The 22,531-nt window shown below is 56.1% G+C and overlaps 2 protein-coding genes and 1 pseudogene across 5 annotated transcripts; 2 read left to right on the top strand and 1 right to left on the bottom strand.

Moving 5' to 3' along the window:
* Nucleotides 1-1,439: 1,439 nt before the first annotated feature.
* Nucleotides 1,440-8,704, top strand: LOC115935005 (putative uncharacterized protein encoded by LINC00336). Its single transcript, XM_031012483.2, has 2 exons — nucleotides 1,440-1,781; nucleotides 6,922-8,704. Exons 1-2 carry the CDS (start codon nucleotides 1,442-1,444, stop codon nucleotides 7,176-7,178), a joined length of 597 nt encoding a protein of 198 aa, XP_030868343.1. The 5' UTR covers nucleotides 1,440-1,441; the 3' UTR covers nucleotides 7,179-8,704.
* Nucleotides 5,764-9,187, bottom strand: LOC109027177 (putative gametogenetin-binding protein 1; annotated as a pseudogene).
* Nucleotides 9,188-14,485: 5,298 nt separating this feature from the next.
* Nucleotides 14,486-22,248, top strand: BAK1 (BCL2 antagonist/killer 1). 4 transcript variants are annotated; one of them, XM_055390198.2, is made up of 8 exons: nucleotides 14,498-14,764; nucleotides 16,882-16,992; nucleotides 17,155-17,255; nucleotides 18,872-19,007; nucleotides 19,359-19,502; nucleotides 20,586-20,766; nucleotides 20,893-20,973; nucleotides 21,081-22,248. In XM_055390198.2, the coding sequence occupies exons 3-8, from the start codon at nucleotides 17,186-17,188 to the stop codon at nucleotides 21,270-21,272; spliced, it is 804 nt and encodes a 267-aa protein (XP_055246173.1). In that variant the 5' UTR covers nucleotides 14,498-14,764; nucleotides 16,882-16,992; nucleotides 17,155-17,185; the 3' UTR covers nucleotides 21,273-22,248. The 4 variants fall into 4 exon arrangements, with proteins under 4 accessions (XP_004043879.1, XP_055246174.1, XP_055246173.1 ...); XM_055390199.1 differs by having other exon boundaries at nucleotides 14,492-14,764; nucleotides 20,893-22,248; XM_019030011.3 differs by lacking the exon at nucleotides 16,882-16,992.
* Nucleotides 22,249-22,531: the final 283 nt, after the last annotated feature.

The raw sequence follows: 22,531 nt of genomic DNA, 5'->3' as shown, positions 1-22,531 counted from the left end.
CAGATGCAGTGAGAGGATGGAAGGCTAGGGCGGTGATTTAGGGCTCCAGCAAAGGCAGTGAGAGTGGGGGTGTTGAGCGGGATAGATGGCAGAGAGAAAATAAGCTAAACATAAATGGGTGGGCTGGGTGTGGTGGCTCATGCCCTTAATCCCAACACTGTGGGAGGCCAAGGAGGGCAGATCACCTGAGGTCAGGAGTTCGAGACCAGCCTGGCCAACATGGTGAAACTCCATCTCTACTAAAAATACAAAAATTAGCCAGGCACACTAACACGGTGAAACCCTGTCTCTACTGAAAATACAAAAAATTAGCCAGGCATGGTGGCGGGCGCCTGTAGTCCCAGCTACTTGGGAGGCTGAGGCAGGAGAATGGCGTGAACCTGGGAGGCAGAGCTTGCAGTGAGCCAAGATCGCGCCACTGCACTCCAGCCTGGGCGACAGAGCGAGACTCCGTCAAAAAAAAAAAAAAAAAAAGGCAGGGTGCGGTGGCTTCCACCTGTAATCCCAGCACTTTGGGAGGCCAAGATGGGCAGATCACGAGGTCAAGAGATCGAGACCATCCTGGCCAACATGGTGAAACCCCTTCTCTACTAAAAAAAATACAAAAAATTAGCCGGGTGTCGCGATGCGTGCCTGTAGTCCCAGCTACTCAGGAGTCTGAGGCAGGAGAATTGCTTGAACCCGAGAGGCAGAGGTTGCAGTGAGCCGAAAAAGCTCCACTGCATTCCAGCCTGCTCCAGCCTGGCAACAGAGTGAGACTGTCTCAAAAAATAATAATAATAAAAAAATTAGACAGGCGCGGTGGCAGGTGCCTGTAATCCCAGCTACTCAGGAGGCTGAGGCAGGAGAATCGCTTGAACCCAGAGGCAGAGGTTGCAGTGAGCAGAGATCGCGCCACTGCACTCCAGCCTGGGCGACAGAGCAGGACTCCATCTCATAAAATGAAATGAAATGAAATGAAATAAATAAAATAAAATAAAATAAAAGGCTGGACTAAACAAGGAGGCCCAGGACAATAGAGGAGTCCAAATGGTTCCTACTTGGTCAGGAAGGTGGACAGTGGGGTCATGGTGCAGACTGGACACTTCCCAATCACAGACTGTTCGCCTGGCAGGCATGCCCTCCCCTTATTTCACCTGTCAACTTCCTCCTCCTGATACAAGCCCAAATCATAAATGGTGCCTTCTCCTGGAAGCCTTCTGGATTCCTCCCTGCTGGCATTGCTTGCTTCCTTCTCTGCACTCTCCAAACTATACTACAGCAACATCATCATCTGGTTCTTAACTGCGCGGGTCTGTTACGGCCCTCCCACCACTGACTGTGAGTTTCTGGAGGCCAGGGAGCTGCCTTCAGCACAGGAGGCCCCGCGCTCCGCCGCCGGTCGACCCCTGAGGGCGAGGCCAGAAGGAACCGAAATGTGGCACGGTTCGGCAGTTCTCAGATGCGAGCGCCTGCCCAGGTACGCACGCTCCGCTGGAGCCTGGGGTGGCCGGGCAGTCGTGGCCGAGACGTGTTTGCTGCACTTCGGTGCGCACAGGCACTGCGGTGCCAACCTCTTGGTTCCGCCCTCCCCCCGCAGGCGCCCACGCGTGACCTCGGCCGCCCACAGGCCTTCGACTCTTCCCGGACTCCAGGTCCCAGGCCGCCCCGCTCCACCCTGCGGATGATGGAGACAAAGTCCCCCACAAGCCCCTCATATGGGGCAAGGGGGAAGGTACCACCTGGGGCGGGGCCTGGCTCCCCACTGAGCAGAGGTGCTGGCCAAGGCGCTCCCCTTAGTGGTAAGTACCCTCTTGGTTCCCCCTCATACTCTCTGCAGTAAGTCACAGCCAGACGACCCCGCCCCACGCCTGCGGCAGCCTCGGAACCTGCCTCCCTGTTTCAGGCCCCGCCCCCTACAGCCTTTCCTCCTCGGCAGCCCAGGGAGCTTTAAATATGCAAACCACATCGCATCACTCCACACTGGATCCGAGAAACCCAAGCCTGGTGCGGTGGCGCGCGCCTGCAGCCCTCGCTGACGCGGGAGGATCGCCTGAGCCCAGAAGTGGAGGTTGCAGTGAGCTGTCATCGCGTCACTGCACTCCAGCCCGAGCGACAGAGATAAAAAGAGAAAGAAACAAACCCCCAAACCCATGATCAGCAAAGCGCATCTCCACATTTCCTTTCTGACCTCACCTCCTGTCCCACCCCCTCCCACGTATGCCTTTCCAGCTCCACGGATCCCTTTCCTCAAACCCACCAGGCCTGCTCCTGCCTCAGGGCGACGCACTTGCTGTGCCCATGGCTGCCCTTCCCCCAGATGGCTCCCTCCCTGGCTTCCGGCACACAACCTCCTCAGCAAGGCCTCCTCATCCCTCTGTGATATCACCCCAACTATCCAGTCTCAGCTTTCTTCATAGCACCTCTCACCCTGGCGTATCTGTTGTTTATCTCACTAGCAATAATGTAAGCCCCCCAAAGTGGAGGTTGTGTATGTCTTGCTCATTGCTCTATTCCCCAGTGCCTAGAACAGGACTAGGATGTAGTAGATGCTTCATAAAAATGGTTCCATGGATTCTTATTTTTTAGACGGAGTTTCACTCTTGTCGCCCACGTTGGAGTGCAATGGCGTGATCTCGGCTCACTGCAACCTCCACCTCCCAGGTTGAAGTGATTCTCCTGCCTCAGCCTCCCGAGTAGCTGGGATTACAGGTGCCCACCACCATGCCCAGTTAATTTATTTGTATTTTTAGTAGAGATAGGGTTTCATCATTTTGACCAGGTGGGTCTCGAACTCCTGACCTCAGGTGATCCACCAGCCATGGCCCCCAAAGTGCTGGGATTGCAGGCGTGAGCCACTGTGCCCGGCCCCACGGATTCTTTGAGAATCTTCTATGAGCCAAGCAGCTCTTCATTCACCCATTGCACAGACATGGGGACTGAGATTCAGAGAGATATGAGACTTGTCTGCCGTCATATGAGCTTGCTGCAGTGGGAGCCAGGTTTCGAGCCAGGTTTCAACGCAGCTGAGTCTCTCCCCTCTGCCTCTCTGCTTTCCAGCTCATCTCCCAGTTGAGAAGGGGAGCAAAATCTCCGGTTTTGCCCTCCCTTCACCCTAGTGTAGGCCAGGCTGACCCCCAGTGACCCCAGACAGGGCCTGAGGCACCATCTCCCTGGGAGGTCTTGGCCAGGGGGCCACAGGAGGGGGATCATACAGTCTCCTGAGGTGGATAGGCCCACCTTTGGCCCTGCCCACATTTTCCTGGGACCACCCACCCTGACCCCCAGCCCCTAAATGACCCAACCCACTGCCTTCCTTTCAGCCACCACTGAGTCCCTAAACTCTCTCAGAATGGACCTGGGTGCCTCTTTGCTTTTGCCTTCATCCCACCTGAGATACAGTGAGAGAGACAGAGACACTGGGAGACATGGGGAGACAGGGCAGAGACAGAAACACACACACAGAGACACATTTATATACCAACAGGGAGAGACCAGAAGAGTGACAGAGATTTGGCAAGTCCCTTCGCAATGCTCCAAACCTCATGGACCCAATCAGGGCCACTGCCAGCCCATTGTCCCTTTTGAACAAGTTAGGAAAGGCACCCTCTGGGGGGATGCTACCCCTCCCAGGGCCTGGTGAGTGAGTGTGATGGGCTGGGCTTCAGTCCCGCTGGCCCTTCGGCCGAGTGAGTGTGCTGGTGCAGGAGGGTCCGTGGAAGCTGTCCCCAGATGTCTCTATGCAAGGGGGAGAAGGCAATGCTGCAATGCTCCCCAGTCCTCGGGCCCACCCCACAGGCCTGCCCTTGTAGTGTTCTCTGAGGCGTTTCAGGATCCCCAGTCCTCAGCCCCGCCCTGCAGGCCTGCGCCTGCAGTGTTCTCTGAGGCCTTTCAGGAATGCCTGGGCTCTCACCATTCTAGCCTTGACCCGAGCCCAGCCCTCTGCCCTCACCCACGGGGCCTTCCCCCACAGTAGGTCCTTGGGTCACCTCTGCCTTCACCACCCAGAAATGTCAAGCCAGGCCCTTCCGCAGAAACCAGCCCAGGACACTGTGTGTCTGGGAAGAGGCCCTCAGGCCTGCTCCAGCACACAGACCCCCTCCTGCTCCAGGGACAGCGCCAGCACACCACACTTCCCAGCCTCACAGACCCCCGCAGTTCAGAGGAATCCCAGGAGTGGACAAGAAGGTGCCATGGGCCTCACTGGACAGACAGGGAAAATGAGGAACAGAGAGGAAGGGTGACCAGCCCAGGGTCCCACACCCCGAACCAAGGTTTCTGCCCCCCTCTGCCCCTCCCCCCTCATCCAGGTGCTCCCAGGGAAGCCCTGCAAGGCCCCACCCTTCCCAACAGAGAACACTCTGGGAGGAAATGATTAACAGGGCAATTAGGGCACAGGTGAGTCATCTGGTCACAAGGCTGCCTCCTGGCTGACTCAGGGGGGCAGTCCAGATGGGCCCTTCCACCCGGCCCCAGCTCAGGGTCTGAGTCAAGGACACCATGGGCTCTGGCCAGGAAGTCCAGGAGAAAGCCCTCAGCCCTCTCCAGGCTCCACCCACACCCTGCAGGCTGGGGGACAGAGGCAGGGACTCCCACCTTCACTGGGCTGGCCTGGGCCAGGGCAGGGGACCAGGCTGCTACAGTTTCTGTCTCCCCACGCCAAGTCTGTGGCCACAGGGCCGGCCATCCAACCAACAGCTGTTGTTATCAATCACAGCGATTACTAAGAATAGCCATCATGTTCTGATACTGAACTTCAGCTCTGCAACAGGCCTCGGGCTAGACACAGTGGGGACCCATGGGGATCATCAGACAAGCATCCATGGATAGCAGTCACGTTGAAAAGAGCTGGGGACAGTGAGCTCTTTTTCTCATACATCTGCTGAAGAGTCTCAGAGCCTGGACCCAGGCAGAAAGAAAGGAAGGAACGGGGGACCCCACAGGGAAGCCAGCAGGACCTTCTGGTGAACAGCACCTCCTGGTGTCCAAACTAGGCCTGGCCCTGCTGCCCATCTCATCTCTGGGAAGCCAGGTGTGTCGGTGTCCTTCCCTGGCCAGTAAGGCCCATCATTATGCACTCCATCCCAAGCCCACCCTTACTTTTGAGATTAGGCAACACTGGACACCAGGGACCCCTGGCTTACCCAGGCCCGCCCTCCCGAGGCAGATCCCCCGTCCCAGGGCCTCTTTCCTGGCTTTGTCCTTGGGCTGGCTGGGCAGGAACTTCCTGCTGGAGAATTCCCGGATCCTCCCTAGGAGGCTGCAGCACAGCCTGGGAACTTAGGGAGGGAGGGAAGTCAGGGACACCCCTCCTAACAGGGGCAGGGCTTGTGGGCAGCAGGGTCCCCTGGCACTCTGGGCCCTGGGTCCTTCTCCAGCCCTGGGTCAGGCCAACTAGACCTCCTGCCCTCTCTGCACAGATGCCCTGCTGCAACCCCTCCACTCTGCAGCAGGGCAGCCCTAGCAGCCCCATAGGCACAGACTGGGGACTAGATCAAGACCTCAGATAGACTGGGCTTGCTCCAGGGTTGAAGATTGGAGGGTGGGGTCCAAAGACAGCCAACAATGAGGCCAAAGTCAAAGCACATTTTTATTAATAACATCACAGGCCCGAGTTGGCTGGGTGGGATAGAATTTGGGGCAGGCCCATCCTACAGACACATGGACACTGTGTCTCAAGACCCGCTGGCCACAGGGCATCCTTAGATGTACCCTAAGAAAAGACATACTCCATGTACCAGCTCTGGGGATCTGGGCAGGGCAGACTCGGGGCCAGCACCGGCTTCACTCCAGAGGCCAGTTTCCCATCTCACCCTTCTCCTCAAGAAGCAGGCACTGGGCGACAGAAATGAGTGAAGGAAGATGCCTCAGTCTTCTCTGCACCTCATAACCTTCTCCCTGCCCTCCAGAGACAAGCACCCGAGGACACCCTTCCGCCACCTCCCCTCGGCTGGCACGGCTCCACCAACCCTAAGCCACCTCCCTGCCACAAAATGGAGAATCCCTTCTCCTTCCAACTTGGGGGGTTCCTTGGAAGCCCCAGGAGTCAGCACCGCAGCCAGTCCCTCCCCTCCCTCACTTCTGGACACGACCCCAAGGGGGGTCTGTGCCATCCCCTCAAGCCCAAGGTGGTGCTGCTGCTTCCTCCGTGCCCCTCCCTAGGTCTCCAGCATTCTCCAAAGGCTGGGGGGCAGCCTCCTTCCCCCTCAGCACAGTGTCCCTGAGGGCAGTAAGGGGAGATGGGAATGGTGATGAGGACAGGACCTTTGAAACGTTGTGCACATGTACCCTAGAACTTAAAGTATAATAATGAGGAAAAAAAAGAAGGTAATGAACCTAAATAATAATAAAGGTAATAGTAATAAGATAATAAACCTAATAGAAAAAAACAAAACACCCACTGGGGAAAGGTATTCTTAAGGCAGCTCTGTCCCCAAAGTGAGGACTGGGCTGAGCCCTTACTTGCCACCACCCAGAAATGACCCAGGCCTCTCAGCGCTACTCAGGCAACCCCAGGACTGTGACTCCTGGGACAGGGCAGGCTGGCTGGGGAGGGGATGGGAAGAAGGAGGAGGGACCAGAAAGGGCAGATACCAAGATTCGAACACTTCGATGTGAAAAGACAAAAGTGAGGGGCTCTGCCAGGTGCTGACAACCTACGTGGCTGTGGATGAGGTAACACAGGGGCTTCCTGTGACATGGGCATGCATGCGGGCTTGGGGCAATTAGAAGGATGCCCCTCAGTGCCCAGCAGGCATGTTTTTTTTGTTTGTTTGAGACAGGGTCTCACTCTATTGCCCAGGCTGGAGTGCAGTGACACTCTCATAGCTCACTGCAGCCTCAACTGCCGGGGCTCAAGTGATCCTCCCACCTCAGTCTCCCAAGTAGCTGGGACCACACGTGCACGCCACCATGCCTGGTTAATTTTTGTATTTTTTGTAGAGACAAGGTTTCACCATGTTGCCCAGGCTTTTCTCAAACTCCTGAGCTCAAGCAATCCACCCACCTCAGCCTCCGAAAGTGCTAGGATTATAGGTGTGAGCCACTGCACCCAGCCCCAGGTGGCAAGTCTTTCTGATAGGCACTGCTCCAAAGTGAATCACACTGTGCTAAGCCCCCGCAAGGGAGTGCCTTTGCAGCTTACAGCTGCACACTCGTCATCTCAGGAGGTCCTTGCAACAGTCCCCTTTCACGGGTAAAGAAACTGAGGCCTCTACTCAACATCACAGAGCAAGCTAATGCCAGACTAAAACCTCTGGCCTCCAAACCCCATGCCCTTTCCTTTTGTAAGCTACACAGACTGTCAGGGCAAATGTCCACTGAATAAAAGCATGAGATGATGAATGGATGGAAATTAACCAAAAAGGTCATCAACACATTTTCAACAGATCCATCAGTGTGCACTCAAAGAAGCTGAGACAGGCCTAACCTTTAAAGGCTGATGTCAAGGAAGGGGAGCAGCAGGATGGTACTTGGTCTGACCCAGCGGGGTCGCTCCCCTGAGCCTATGTGTGTTTGGAGTGGACGAGAATGGGAGAGAGATTAGAAAAACAGCAGCATCATGTGAATTACAGATGCACAGGAAAGCTTACAGCCTGTCTAGACAAATTCACTTATGTTACAGATGAGGAAACTGAGGCTCAGAAAGAGGAAGGGACTTGCCCAAGGCCACATAGCAAAGGAATAGCAAAGTTGAGACAAAAATAATGGACATTGTGACTCTGAGTCAAGTGAGAAACAGAGAGACTGATGGAGAAGTGTGTGTGTGTGTGTGTGCGTGTGTGTGTGTGTGTGTGTGTGTGTTTATGTGCATGCAGTGTGCACTCACTCAGGGGGCCAGGGTCCTGAATTCAGAAACACTACCACCAAGAAGGCATTATGCCTACCCTACCCAGGCAGTGGGGGCTGGAGCCAGGGCCCGGGGGCTGGAACCAGGGCCCAGGGCCTGGAGGGGATGGTAAGCCTCCAGCCCCACCTTCTCCAGGAAGGGGCTGGTGGTCTGGCACGGGCCAAGTGTACCTGGCCATCCACAATGCTCACCTCCACCAGGGTGATCTCTGGCCGGGTAAGCAGCTCTCAGCCCTCTTGGCTGCCTAGCTTCCAGAGGCGGGACTCTTGCTGCATTCCCAGAAGCTTCTTCAACTCCGACTCCAGGAAACCTGAGAGCCAGAGAGATGGCAAGGGACAGGGAGATGGCAGGGAACAGGCAGGAGTAGGGTAGAGCAGCCCGCTGGGAACCCAAGGACCCGGAGGTGCAACTGCTCCCTGAGCCTCATCCCAGCTCTTTGTGGTTCCTGCTCACCCTCAGCCACAGCCCTCTCTTCTTCCAGGACATAGAGTCAGCCAGCCACCACCCCTCCTTCACCCTGCCTTCCCCAGGAAGCTCACTCTTTGAGGGCCTTCTCTGGCAGCGGCAGCATGAGAGCCTGCGTCTTCACCCACTGGGGACAGCATGCAAGGGGCAGGTATTTGCCCCCACCACCAACCAACTCAAGAGCCTGGATCTGGAACCCAAACTGCCTGCACTCAAGTCCCAGCTCTGCCCATCACTAGCTGTGTGACATCGGGCAAGTTCTCACTGTGAACTGGAGATGGCAATAGGACCTACCTCAGAGTCGTAAAATGCAGGATTTTATGAAAAGTGCTTAAAGAGAGTCTGCCCCATTAATGGCTATGTAAATGTGAACCACGATTTTCATCATATTATGTATGCTATCACCACTAACCCAACTGCTGTCCATGTCTGGGCTGCCCGGGGCTCTACTGGCAGAGAGGACCCTCCAGGGCTCTGTCACAGCAGTGCATGATGGGAAAACCAGGGATGGAGGCAGCCACTGAAGGCGTTAGAAGCCTCTGGGCTGGGGGAAAGGGTGGTGCTTGAGTAGTACCACCCCCGCAGTCACCACTTCCCAAACCCAGAGGAAGACCCGTTACACCTAGTGTGGCCTCCAGCCCAGCCACATGCTGCTCCCCGGTCTCGGGTGGTCATCTTAGGTCCTCTGGTACCATCTGGTGGTACCTGCTGGTATTGCACCCCTGAGCCGCCGGCCAAAGCGAGGCTTCCTGGGCCTGGGGGCACGTGGGAGGGGAAGGGCGGAAGCCCTTACCCACTGTGTCTGTGGATCTGAAAGCCTTGTTCAGTGGCGACTGGAGGGCAACAATGCCTGGGACACAGAGCTTGAATGAGCTGTCCTCTTCCTTCATTTTCTCTTCCTCACCTTTCTCCTCGCTGGGCAAACCTTGGAGAGGAGTCCAGCCAGTCTCTGAGCAGGTGAGGAGGCCCAGGACCCCAGGCCTGCAGCCCCACCCCACCCCTAGGCAAGACAGGAAGCAGGAGGCAACATGTCCCAAAAGCCTAAGAAAGGGGACTGCTCCTTCCGGGCCCAGGCCACATATTCTGGGGCCCAGCCTGATGTGGGAAAGGCCCCAACCCATGCCTCATGACCCCATCACCCACAGACCTTGGCCATGGCCGAGTTTTGAAGCTCCTTGTCCAAACTGTGGAAGTGGTTCCAAGGAGTTGCCTCCACCCTGGAAGAGACCAACACGCAGTCTCCCGTGAATGGGTGGTGATCACTGACAGGCTGGCAGCAAGTGGGGTGGTCCAGGCCTTGGAGGGCAAGCACACAGGGGGCTGAGTTGTGGGTGGGGTTGCCCTGTTTTCTTTAGCAAATGCCTACTGTGTGCCACACACCATTCTGGGCATTTTACAAAGAGTATCTCAGTTCATCCTTGCAACTTCCTTCAAGGATAGCTACTATTATATTCCCACTTTAAAGACGAGGAAACAGACGCAGAGAGGTTGAGCAAGCTGCCACCCATCGCACGGCTCAGCATGTTAGAACTGGCATTTGAACCCAGGCAGTCTGACTCCAGCAGTCCCTCAAAATGTGTCCTGTGTCCTGCCAGGCCCCGCACCCCTAAGAAGTTCTACAAGAAGAGGGTCCATTTCTGGCACTTCCCCTCTGCCTATGGCCACCACACTCACCTTCAAGCAGACACTCCTCCCTGGTGGAGGGCTCAGGGCTGACCTCACGGGGCCCTGTGGCTCTCTGCAGGTATTCTTCCTTCAACTGCAGGATCTGGATAAAGTGGCTGCTAATCCCAAAGCACAGTCAGGTGAGGGAGGCAGGTGGGGCTCAGAGATGTGACAGAGACCCCCTAAACCTCCCCCAAGGCTCACCCACAGGTCTGCTGGCCCTCTGCAGCCTTCCTCTCCCATCAGCCCCCTGCTCTGCATCTGGGGTCCTCATCATAGAGGGGGATTATCGCTCTCAAAAGTAGGGTGATGAGGGGGTGGGGAACAGAGAGAGAGGTGGGTCCCTGTCCTCACAGGGGATGGCTGCCAGGCCTGTAGAAGGAACTGGGAGCAACAGGACCCCCCGTCCCTCTGGCCCTGGCACATTCCCTTTCTACTCCCTAGCCCGTCCTCTTTCATATCTGGTATCCCCCATCCACAACCCCTCACTTGTGGGAGGACCGCATCTCTCCCTCCTCCCCAAACCAAATCCCCATCTCCAGCCTTCTCCCCACCAGATGCTTCTGTCCGTTGGCCCCACCCACATCTCCCTGTCCTTCCCCACCAGGTGCCCTGTCCCAGACCTTTACCCACCCAAGGCCTCCCTCCCCAGACCCTCCCCAGCATGGGTCCCCCATCTCAGGCCCATGCCCTTCCCCTATCTCATGTCCAGGCCTCTTCTCAGTACCTCTGTCTCAGGCCTTGCCCACCTGGGTACCCCCCAATTCCAGCCCCTCACCTGTCTGAGGCCCCTGTTTTTCCAGAGGCGTCCCCTGCTGGCTCCTTCCCCTCCTTCTCAGGCAGGTTGCCCGACACCTCCTGGCTTGCTATGGGCAGAACTGACTTCACCTCTCCGCCAGGCCTTCTTGCTCTTGCAGGTGTAGGTCACCATACGCCCCATGCCCAGCTTTAAGGGAGGCTGCTGTGACCGTTTTGAGAAGCCCCTGGGTACAGCCACAGAGAAGGGATGGGGCGGCAAGGCAGATGGTCCCGGCCCCCTCCTCACCACATGTCCCTCTCGGCTCATCATCAGGGAAATGGCACCCTGGTGGCGGAACATGGAGGAGCAGCCCGAAATTCATGATCAGGGCTTCGGAGCTGGGGCCTCCATCCTGAGAAGGTCCCCAATTCAGATCCTGTAGCAGCCACCCCAGGACCAACTGCTTAAGAACAGGAGGAGTTTTCAAATTAAAACCTCCAGTTGGAAACTTCCCAGAATTCTGGGAAGCAAAGACTGGGGAGGACGGGAGGTTGGGGGAGATTAGTTGGAGGTAGAGGGGGCGGGGGTTTGATGAAGCAGGGAAGGAGGTGTGGGGGGCAGGCAGGGGTTTTGGGGGAAAGGGGGTGGAGACTTGGAGGAAAAGATGTGAGAGCCCCAGGAAGCTTGGCAGGGAGCAAACAGGGAGAGGCAGGGAGGGAACTGAACCCTGAGGGCAGGGGCTATTGAGGACTGCACACACCTCTGTCCTTCCTGGGTTTGTTCTGTCCTCAAGAACACTCCCAGCAGCCAGACAGTATCTGTCTTCCCTCTTAGCATCCAGATTTTGTGTCCAGGTGGTAGCACAGACCCCACTAAGTCAATTTATTTATTTGTTTTTATTTTTATTTATTTATTTTTTTGAGACGGAGTCTCACTGTGTCGCCCAGGCTGGAGTGCAGTGGGCTATCTCAGCTCACTGCAAGCTCCGCCTCCTGGGTTCACGCCATTCTCCTGCCTCAGCCTCCCAAGCAGCTGGGACTATAGGCGCTTGCCACGGCGCCCAGCTAATTTTTTGTGTTTTTAGTAGAGACGGGGTTTCACCGTGTTAGCCAGGATGGTCTCGATCTCCTGACTTCGTGATCCACCCGCCTCGGCCTCCCAAAGTGCTGGGATTACAGGCGAGAGCCACCGGGCCTGGCCTTGTTTTTATTTTTATTTTTAATTTCTTGAGACGGAGTCTAGCTCTGTCGCCAGGCAGGAGTGCAGTGGCACAATCTCGGCTCACTGCAACCTCCGCCTCCCGGCTTCAAGCGATTCTCCTGCCTCAGCCTCCTGAGTAGCTGGGACTACAGGTACCCGCCACCATGCCCGGCTAATTTTTGTATTTTTAGTAGAGACAGGGTTTCACCATGTTGGCCAGGATGGTCTCGACCTCTTGACCTTGTGATCCACCTACCTTGGCTTCCCAAAGCGCTGGGATTACAGGCATGAGCCACAGCGCCCGGCCCTATTTTTATTTTATTTTTTTGAGATGGGGTTTCACTCTTGTCACCCAGGCTGGAGTGCAGTGGTACAATCTCAGCTCACTGCAACCTCCGCCTCCCGGGTTCAAGCAATTCTCCTGCCTCAACCTCCCGAGTAGCTGGGATTATAAGCGCACGCCACCACAACCGGCTTTATTTTATTTATTTATTATTATTATTATTTTTTGAGATGGAGTTTCGCTCTTGTTGACCAGGCTGGAGTGCAATGGCGCAATCGCAGCTTACCACAACTTCGCCTCCCGGGTTCAAGCGATTCTCCTGCCTCAGCCTCCAGAGTAGCTGGGATTACAGGCATGCGCCACCACGCCTGGCTAATTTTGTATTTTTAATAGGGGTGGAGCTTCTCCACGTTGGTCAGGCTGTTCTCGAACTTCCAACCTCAGGTGATCAGCCAGCCTCGGCCTCCCAAAGTGCTGGGATTACAGGCGTGAGCCACCGTGCCCGACCAATTTTATTTTATTTTATTTTTTTTTGAGACGGAGTCTCATTCTGTCACCCAGGCTGGAGTGCAGTGGTGTGATCTCGGCTCACTGCAAGCTCCACCTCCTGAGTTCACGCCATTCTCCTGCCTCAGCCTCCCATGTAGCTGGGACTACAGGTGCCCGCCACCATGCCCGGCTCATTTTTTTGTATTTTTAGTAGAGACGGGGTTTCACCATGTTAGCCAGGATGGTCTCAATCTCCTGACCTCAGGTGATCCACCTGCCTCGGCCTCCCTTTTTTGTATTTTTAAAAGAGACGGGGTTTCTCCATCTTAGGCAAGCTGGTCTTGAACTCCTGACCTCAGGTGATCTGCCTGCCTCGGGCTCCCAAAGTGCTGGGATGGGATTACAGGCGTGAGCCACCGTGCCCGGCCTTTCTTTTTTTAGAGACAGACTCTCCCTCTGTTGCCCTGGTGCAATCATAGCTTACTGCAGCCTCGACCTCCTGGGCTCAAGCAATCCTCCCACCTCAGCCTCCCCAGTAGCTAAGACCACAGGCATACAACACCATGCCTTGCTAATTTTTTTTTTTTTTTCGTATAAGCAGGGTATTGCTGTTGCCCAGGCTGGCCTGGAACTCCTGCACCTGGCCTCAAGCGATCCTCTTGCCTTGGCCTCCCAAATGGCTGGGATGGGATTCTAGGCGTGACACACCGCAGCTGGCTGCCTTTTTTGTTGTTGTTGAGACAAGGTCTTGCTCTGTTGCCCAGGGCGGAATGCAGTGGTGCAAACATGGCTCACTGCGGCCTCGACTTCCTGTGCTCAGGTGATCCTCCTGCCTCAGCCTCCTAGGTAGCTGGGACCACCAAATGCACAGGTGTGCGCTACCATACCCAGCTAATTTCTAATTTTTTTTTTGTAGAGACATGGTCTCACTTTGTTGCCCAGGCTGGTCTTGAACTCCTGGGCTCAAGCAATCCTCCCACCTCAGCCTTCCAAAATGTTGGGATTACAGGCGTGAGCCACTGGGCCCAGCCTCTATTGAGTTTTAATCTCCGTTTACTTGACTATCACCTTCAGGATTTCAAACATCCAGAGACCACCAAGGTGCATGGTGCACAGGTCTGAATTGCAGGTTGAATCTCAATTTAGTATTAGTATTCCCCAATGCGACTACAGAACTGATATTACTATTTATTTTTTTTGAGATGGAGTCTTGCACTGTCACCCGGGCTGGAGTGCAATGGCACAATCCTGGCTTACTGCAACCTCCACCTCCCAGGTTCAAGGGATTCTCCTGCCTCAGCCTTCCAGCTAGCTGGGATTACAGGCGCCCGCCACCACACCCAGCTAATTTTTTGTATTTTTAGTAAAGACGGGGTTTCACCATGTTAGCCAGAATGGTCTTGATCTCTTGACCTCGTGATCTGCCCGCCTCAGCCTCCCAAGGTGCTGGGATTATAGGCGTGAGCCACCGCGCCTGGCCCAGAACTGATGATTAACCCAGCTGAGCCTCTGTTCATCTGAATGGGTATTGTAAACAGCACTCACTTACAAGAGTTGTTGAGAAGATCCAATGAGACAAATAGTTGCTAAAGTGCCAGGCATGCAGCAGTGCTTAAGAAACTTCTCACCCTGGGTTTTTTATTGGTATTGATTGATGTAGAGGTGGGGGAGAAGATCAAAGACAAGGACTGAGAATCAGGGATGGGAAAAGCAGTGGGCCACTGACAGCCGCTCTGCCTGCCTGGGAGGTGGGGTGGGGAAAGTGGGCGGGACATGCTCCTGGGCCTGGCCCACCCAGATCACCCCTACAGGCTGTCGGCCTGTGCGTCTGCATCCGGTGGCCACAGAGCAACTTCCTCTAGAGGGAGCCGATTGGAGCCGGTTGCCGCTGGCACCTCTATGATCACTGGAGTCTCGCGGGTCCCTCGGGCTGCACAGGGACAAGTAAAGGCTACATCCAGATGCCGGGAATGCACTGACGCCCATTCCTGGAAACTGGGCTCCCACTCAGCCCCTGCGAGCAGCAGCCGCCAGCCCCTCGGGACCTCCATCTCCACCCTGCTGAGCCACCCGGGTTGGGCCAGGATCCCGGCAGGTAAGCTGGAAGGGTCCTGTCCATCCTCCCAGATCTCAGCAGCCCCAGCCCCAGGGTGGGGCAGGGAGCCTGCCGGGAGCCGGGTGGGGAAGGGGAAGCTCAAGGCTTCCCTGGGCAGGTCTGCCGCCCCGGCTGGGGACCTGATCCTGCCATGCCTGCCTCTGGCTGCCCCTCACAGCTTCCCCTCTTGGCCCAGCCCTGGATGCCGGAGAACTGTAAGAACTGGGTCCTTTAACAGTCTGGGAGATGGGAGTGGAGGTCAGAGCCAAGGTCAAGGGCAGAGAGAGAACTTTCTCAGCGCTTGCTGCTGCCCAACATCCCTAGACTGGGTCCAGGGCCTGGCCAGGCATGTATCCCTGGGGAACATTCATCGGGGCCCAGCAAGCCCAGGAAGTTGGGGGTGGCTCCCCTCACCGGGAATTTAGGCCACTTGGATGGGGGAGGCAGAGCTAGGCCTGAGTCAGCATAGGTTGCTGGCCTTGGGGGGGTGTTCTGAGGCTCTACCTGCTCCCCTCGGAAGCCTGGGGTGTTGGTAGAGGGAGATGGAGGTGCAGTCAGCATCCTCCAGCCCTACTGTCCTGGGGGTGCTGGGTCCTGGAGACTGGGGAAGAAGGAAGGCCATCTTATTTAAGGAGCTATGGGGGGTGGGAGGCAAGCAAAGCTCTTTTTTTTTGTTTTTTGAAATGGAGTCTCGCTCTGTTGCCCAGGCTGGAGTGCGGTGGCGCGATCTCGGCTGACCGCAACCTCCGCCTCCAAGGTTCAAGCGATTCTCCTGCCTCAGCCTCCCGAGTAGCTGGGACTACAGGCGCATGCCACCATGCCCAGCTAATTTTTGTAGTTTTAGTAGAGATGGGGTTTCATTATGTTGGCCAGGCTGGTCTTGAACTCCTGACCTCGTGGGCCACTATGCCCGGCTGCAAAGTTCTATTTTAACAAGGCCTTGCCCCTAGAGGTGGAGGAGAGGAGGGTCTGCCTTCGCCGTGTCCCTGTCCGGCAGAGCGAGGAGGAGTGGGGAGCTGGGTGAGGGCACAGGTGGTCCAGCCCTCCTCCACCCCTTCTTGAGAGCTCTTGGGGCACTTTCAAAAACACTCCCAGGCCTAGCGGAAGGAGGGTGGGCGAAGGTCCCCAGGCCCTGGGCGGTGGGGGTGGGGCTGTGTGCTTGGCCCAGGGTGGGGCTGCACACCCCCTCCCTCTGGGATAGGAGGAGGGCGCTCTCCTTCTGAGGGCTGGAGGCTGCCTGGGGAAATGGGGCTCTGGGAGGGGTGCAAACTGAAAGTGAAACAGCTGACATCCAGGAAACACTCGCCCTGATGAGGGGTCACAGCAGGTTGGGGCTGCGGTCAGGACCAGGCAAAGAGGAAAATTGGGGCTGGGGACAGAAGACCAGGTGTGTGGTGGGAGTACGAGGCAGGTTATGGGGCTTCAAAGAAGGCCCTGATCCTGAGGGCTCCCTCCGGTCACTGCAAGGCAGGAGTGGGGAAGGCACAGACAGGAGGTAAATAGGGAAAGTTGCCCTGAGAAAGAACACACTCTGAGGTCCACAAACTGGAAAAGAAATCTTGCATGCGTGTTGAGTACATGGACTCACGGAGATTCAGACAAACAACCTGACTTTCCGTGACTAACGATGTGACCTTGGGCGCTCAACTCTTTGTGCCTCACTTTTCCTGCCTGTAAAGTGGGTATGATGGCGCTCACCCTGCTGGGTTCATGTGAGTTTCCAGTGTTCACCACCCACAGAGTGCTCCTAAGTGGGAGAGTATATCTTAGGCTCTCAGGAAATGTTTGCGGCTAACAGCCCAGAGTTAAAAAACAGGTGTGTTCTGGCCAGCCAGAGGGAAGTAGGGCCTCTGAGGGCAGCCTTCATGGGCCATTGGCTGGGCAGTGGCTCGCTTGCAATAAGCATGTGCTGGGTGGGCTGCAGGAGGCCCCAGGAACAGCTAAAAATCCCCCAGGCTCTTGCCCCAGGAGTGGCATGAACTTGAGAGCCAGCGGGCACTACTGCAGCCACACCCTCCTCGATGGTGCAGATACCTCAGTCTGCCCTTGGCTGCCTCACCTTCTTACCCTGTCTCCCTCGAAGAGGGAGTGTTCAGTAAGTTGTTTCCTCCCAGCAGACTTCACTGGGACCCATGCTGGAGTAAGAATAAAAAGTCCCAGAGGAGGCCAGGCACGGTGGCTCACACCTGTAATCCCAGCACTGTGGATGGCCGAGGCAGACTCACGAGGTCAGGAGTTTGAGACCGGCCTGGCCCAAGTCCCAGAGGACTAAGGGCCTTTCTGGGAATGGGGGATCCTCTCTCCTATGTGGATATGGCAACCTGTATGGGGTCCCCAGTCACAGGTCTGTGCTCACCCCCATCTCTGCTTTTTCTCGCCCTTCCCCGCAGGCTGATCCCGTCCTCCACTGAGACCTGAAAAATGGCTTCGGGGCAAGGCCCAGGTCCTCCCAGGCAGGAGTGCGGAGAGCCTGCCCTGCCCTCTGCTTCTGGTAAGGGTCTTCCTGCCCCCTCACCCATCCCATAACCATGAGTGCTGTCGTGAGGATGGAAGGAGCAGGACTCAGGCAGGCTCCTTCGCCTGGGTTCACCCACTGTGGGTGGGGAATACTCTTCCCCACCCACGGGCTCAGAGGCTGGAGCTGCTGTCAAGGTTAAGCCCGGGAGGGGGAGGAGTCTGGACTGGGGAGGGCCTGGAGGTTGGGAGAGGCCAGGAAGTGAGTGTAAGGTGGGCACAGTGCCACCGGGGCAGAGGGCGGGGTCATGGGCGAGGGAGGCAGGAAGTAGAGTGGGGCCTGGCTGCTGTATCCCTCCAGCGGGAGAAATAAGGAAGTAAGCTGGCCAATCACCCAGTCAGGTCTGCTCAACAGGGAACGCAATTATTGTGACTTGGGGAGGAAGTAAGATGGCTGCCCTCCTTCCCTCTTCCCAGGGGATAGCCAGGGAAGCCCCAGCTCACACCTCACGGCGGGCTGTTCCCTGGACTTGGGAATCAGGTCCCAGGTCTGTCACTATCTCCCTGTGTGACTTTTCTGGGCCGCAGCTACAATTTCAGATTTTGTTTCCCACATTTCCCTGCACGCAAAGGGCTGCAGAGCTGAGATGTACTAACGTAGACTCAGGACCCCAAATGCCCGGGACCGTCCCGGTTCCCCGGCTTGTTCTGGCTGTATGACCTTGCACACGTTACTCAGACACCCTGTGCCATTTTCCCCCTGCCAGCTGGGCATTGCCTGCTCCCAGGGCTACTGTGAGGACTCAGTGCAAGTGCTGGAACAACTCTCCACACAGCATAAGCTCTAGGGGCGGCTAAGGTGCTGAAGTAGGGATATTTCTTTTCTTTTTTTTTTTTTTGTTATTTTGTTGTTGTTGTTGTTTTTTTTTTTTTTTTTTTTTTTTTTTTGAGATGGAGTCTCACTCTGTTGCCCAGGCTGGAGTGCAGTGGCGTGATCTAGGCTCAGTGCAAGCTCCAACTCCCGGGTTCACGCCATTCTCCTGCCTCAGCCTCCCGAGTAGCTGGGACTACAGGCGCCTCCCACCACGCCTGGCTAATTTTTTGTATTTTGTTTAGTAGAGATGGGGTTTCACCATGTTAGCCAGGATGGTCTCGATCTCCTGACCTCGTGATCCGCCCGCCTTGGCCTCCCAAAGTGCTGGGATTACAGGCATGAGCCACCACACCCAGCCTTTTTTTTTTTTTTTTTTGAGACAGAGTTTCGCTCTTGTTGCCTAGGCTGGAGTGCAGTGGCGCGATCTCGGCTCACCGCAACCTCGGCCTCCCGGGGTCAAGTAATTCTCCTGCCTCAGCCTCTTCTTGAGTAGCTGGGATTACAGGCATGTGCCACCATGCCCAGCTAATTTTGTATTTTTAGTAGAGACAGAGTTTCTCCATGTTGGTCAGGCTGGTCTTGAACTCCCGACCTCAGGTGATCTGCCCACCTCGGCCTCCCAAAGTGCTGGGATTATAGGCGTGAGCCACCGCACCTGGTTGGGATATTTCTTTCCATGGGTGAGGACAGCTATGGCCTTAGGAAGAGTGAATCCCCTATAAGGCATGGGGCTGCCAGGGTTCGGCCCTCTCTCCCTGACTCCCAGCTTTGATCCTCAGAGGAGCAGGTAGCCCAGGACACAGAGGAGGTTTTCCGCAGCTACGTTTTTTACCGCCATCAGCAGGAACAGGAGGCTGAAGGGGCGGCTGCCCCTGCCGACCCAGAGATGGTCACGTTACCTCTGCAACCTAGCAGGTGAGCTACAACCGCTGGGCCCACAAGGACATCTTCAGGGAGGCAGTAGCTCGCATGGGTCTCTGTGCAGGTCCTGGGAGCTGGGGAGGCCTGGGGGGTCTTGCCCTTCTCTCATGGTTGCTCCTCTTTTATGTTGGGCTCCCACCCCCATCCAGGACCTTGTATCCTTTTTAGCCCATGCCTGCCCCTTCTCCCGGAGCCCAGCACTCATGTCTTAGAACACTGTCAGGGACCTCCAAGAAGGGATGCACAGGGCCATGGACAGCTCAGGCAGAACCCCTCTGCCATGAGCCAGGGCCTGGTCCCGACTGCCTGGTTACCGGCTCACCTGCATGCCTCCTGCTCCTACAGCACCATGGGGCAGGTGGGACGGCAGCTCGCCATCATCGGGGACGACATCAACCGACGCTATGACTCAGAGTTCCAGACCATGTTGCAGCACCTGCAGCCCACGGCAGAGAATGCCTATGAGTACTTCACCAAGATTGCCACCAGGTACCCCAGCCACCTCCCTGCCAGCTCCAGTCACTCCTCTGTCGTGTCACAACCATACCATACCCTGCCTGCATGATGCACTCCCGGCATGGGGAGAAGCCTTCTGTCAGTGTCCAATGTCTGCTGTGAACTCACATGTGGTCTCGGCCCCCTATTTTTCTCTTTCCGGGTCCCAGACTTGTATTTTGGGCATTAGCTCACAGCTCTTTTGAGCTCTGACTCCAAGGTCTTGACTGGTTAGATCAGGACTCTAGAGGGGGCCTGAGGTGGGGACGTCCCCCACAGCTCCCCAACCCAGCTGGGACATAGCTGTCCTTCATAGTTCCAATTTGAAACCACGTATCACACTGAAGATGGTGAGGGTGCTAACCTCTGCCAGGTCCTAGAAATGGCTCCTAGTTGCTATAATCTGGCATCCAAGTGGTTAAAGACACCAAATATTTGGGTGCAAATCCAAGCTTTCCCACTTACTGCCTTCGTGAAGCTTCCTAGCCCTTAGTCTCCTGGTTTGCAAAATAGGGAAAATATGCTTAGATCAGTGTCCACCTTACAAAGTGTTAGCCATTGCTACCACCAGAGTTAGGGAAGTCAGTGTCGGAGTAGATTTGAAACTGGAGGTGAAGGTAGGAGTAAGTGATAGATTTTAGAATTAGTGCTCAGAGCTGAAATATCCAGTCCGTGAACTTAGAGGCCAGCCTTCATACCACTGTGATGACAGGAACTACCCTAATCTTTTCTGTCCTTTTCTCTCTGCTGTCCCTCGGGCTGCCAGGCCAGCAGCAACACCCACAGGTAATCTCCCCGCTGACTCCATCCACTTGCTCTGCCCTCTGCCCTCTCTGTGCCCCGTTGCACCTGAGCGTACACCCCAGCAGTGGCATCCAGCTCATCTGCCCCTGAGCTTTCTCCTTTCGCAGAGACCCAGGTTGTTCCCAAATACAGGCCAGGTTGGGGCAGCCTCTGCGGCCTTAATTCACAGCTAAGCTATTTAGCTTCCAGCTGGGAGAGGGGTGGGAGAGGCCAGGCAGTCTGAAGGGCTTCCTGGGGGCTCTCCACCAATGCTATGGGATGCTCTGCCCACAGCCTGTTTGAGAGTGGCATCAATTGGGGCCGTGTGGTGGCTCTTCTGGGCTTCGGCTACCGTCTGGCCCTACACGTTTACCAGCATGGCCTGACTGGCTTCCTAGGCCAGGTGACCCGCTTCGTGGTTGACTTCATGCTGCATCACTGCATTGCCCGGTGGATTGCACAGAGGGGTGGCTGGGTGAGTATCCAAGGACTGCAATGTCCTCCCTGCTGTTGGGGCTGCCCCTCTCCCAGGCCCCACCCCTTCCTTGGGTTCCTATATCTTCTGCCAGCCTCTCTGTGACCACATTGTTTCTCCCGGCAGGTGGCAGCCCTGAACTTGGGCAATGGTCCCATCCTGAACGTGCTGGTGGTTCTGGGTGTGGTTCTGTTGGGCCAGTTTGTGGTACGAAGATTCTTCAAATCATGACTCCCAAGGGTGCCCTTTGGGGTCCCGGTTCAGACCCCTGCCAGGACTTAAGCAAAGTCTTTGCCTTCTCTGCTCTCTTGCAGGGGTCCCCCCTCAAGAGTACAGAAGCTTTAGCAAGTGTGCACTCCAGCTTCGGAGGGCCCCTGCGTGGGGGCCAGTCAGGCTGCAGAGGCACCTCAACATTGCATGGTGCTAGTGGGCCCTCTCTCTGGGCCCAGGGGCTGTGGCCGTCTCCTCCCTCGGCTCTCTGGGACCTCCTTAGCCCTGTCTGCTAGGCGCTGGGGAGACTGATAACTTGGGGAGGCAAGAGACTGGGAGCCACTTCTCCCCAGAAAGTGTTTAATGGTTTTAGCTTTTTATAATACCCTTGTGAGAGCCCATTCCCACCATTCTACCTGAGGCCAGGATGTCTGGGGTGTGGGGATTGGTGGGTCTGTGTTCCCCAGGATTCAGCTATTCTGGAAGATCAGCACCCTAAGAGATGGGACTAGGACCTGAGCCTGGTCCTGGCCGTCCCTAAGCATGTGTCCCAGGAGCAGGACCTACTAGGAGAGGGGGGCCAAGGTCCTGCTCAATTCTACCCCTGCTCCCATTCCTCCCTCCGGCCATACTGCCTTTGCAGTTGGACTCTCAGGGATTCTGGGCTTGGGGTGTGGGGTGGGGTGGAGTCGCAGACCAGAGCTGTCTGAACTCACGTGTCAGAAGCCTCCAAGCCTGCCTCCCAAGGTCCTCTCAGTTCTCTCCCTTCCTCTCTCCTTATAGACACTTGCTGCCAACCCATTCACTACAGGTGAAGGCTCTCACCCCCATCCCTGGGGGCCTTGGGTGAGTGGCCTGCTAAGGCCCCTCCTTGCCCAGACTACAGGGCTTAGGACTTGGTTTGTTATTTCAGGGAAAAGGAGTAGGGAGTTCATCTGGAGGGTTCTAAGTGGGAGAAGGACTATCAACACCACTAGGAATCCCAGAGGTGGGATCCTCCCTCATGGCTCTGGCACAGTGTAATCCAGGGGTGTAGATGGCGGAACTGTGAATACTTGAACTCTGTTCCCCCACCCTCCATGCTCCTCACCTGTCTAGGTCTCCTCAGGGTGGGGGGTGAGAGTGCCTTCTCTATTGGGCACAGCCTAGGGTCTTGGGGGTCAGGGGGGAGAAGTTCTTGATTCAGCCAAATGCAGGGAGGGGAGGCAGATGGAGCCCATAGGCCACCCCCTATCCTCTGAGTGTTTGGAAATAAACTGTGCAATCCCCTCACCCTGACTTAGTAGTTTTTATATTCTCTGCTACCCCTCTTTCCATCAGGCCAGACTGTGGGAACCTGGGCACGCCTGGCATGCATCTGGCTTATTACTGAATGAAACCTCACACTAGGCCTCCAGAATCCCATAGAGGTCTGAGTATGGTTCTGCAGCCCCCACTCCGATGGAAGGCCTTCGCCCCTCCCCATGAACTTCTCTCATCTCTTTGGGTTTCATGCAGTTTCCCACCCTTTAGGAAGTCTGGGAGGTCCTTTAGCTACAGAGCTGGTGGAGCAGCT

This window comes from Gorilla gorilla, chromosome 5 (assembly GCF_029281585.2).
Source record: "Gorilla gorilla gorilla isolate KB3781 chromosome 5, NHGRI_mGorGor1-v2.1_pri, whole genome shotgun sequence".
NCBI classification, from domain to species: domain Eukaryota; kingdom Metazoa; phylum Chordata; class Mammalia; order Primates; family Hominidae; genus Gorilla; species Gorilla gorilla.
This window is presented reverse-complemented; position numbering and strand designations above follow the sequence as displayed.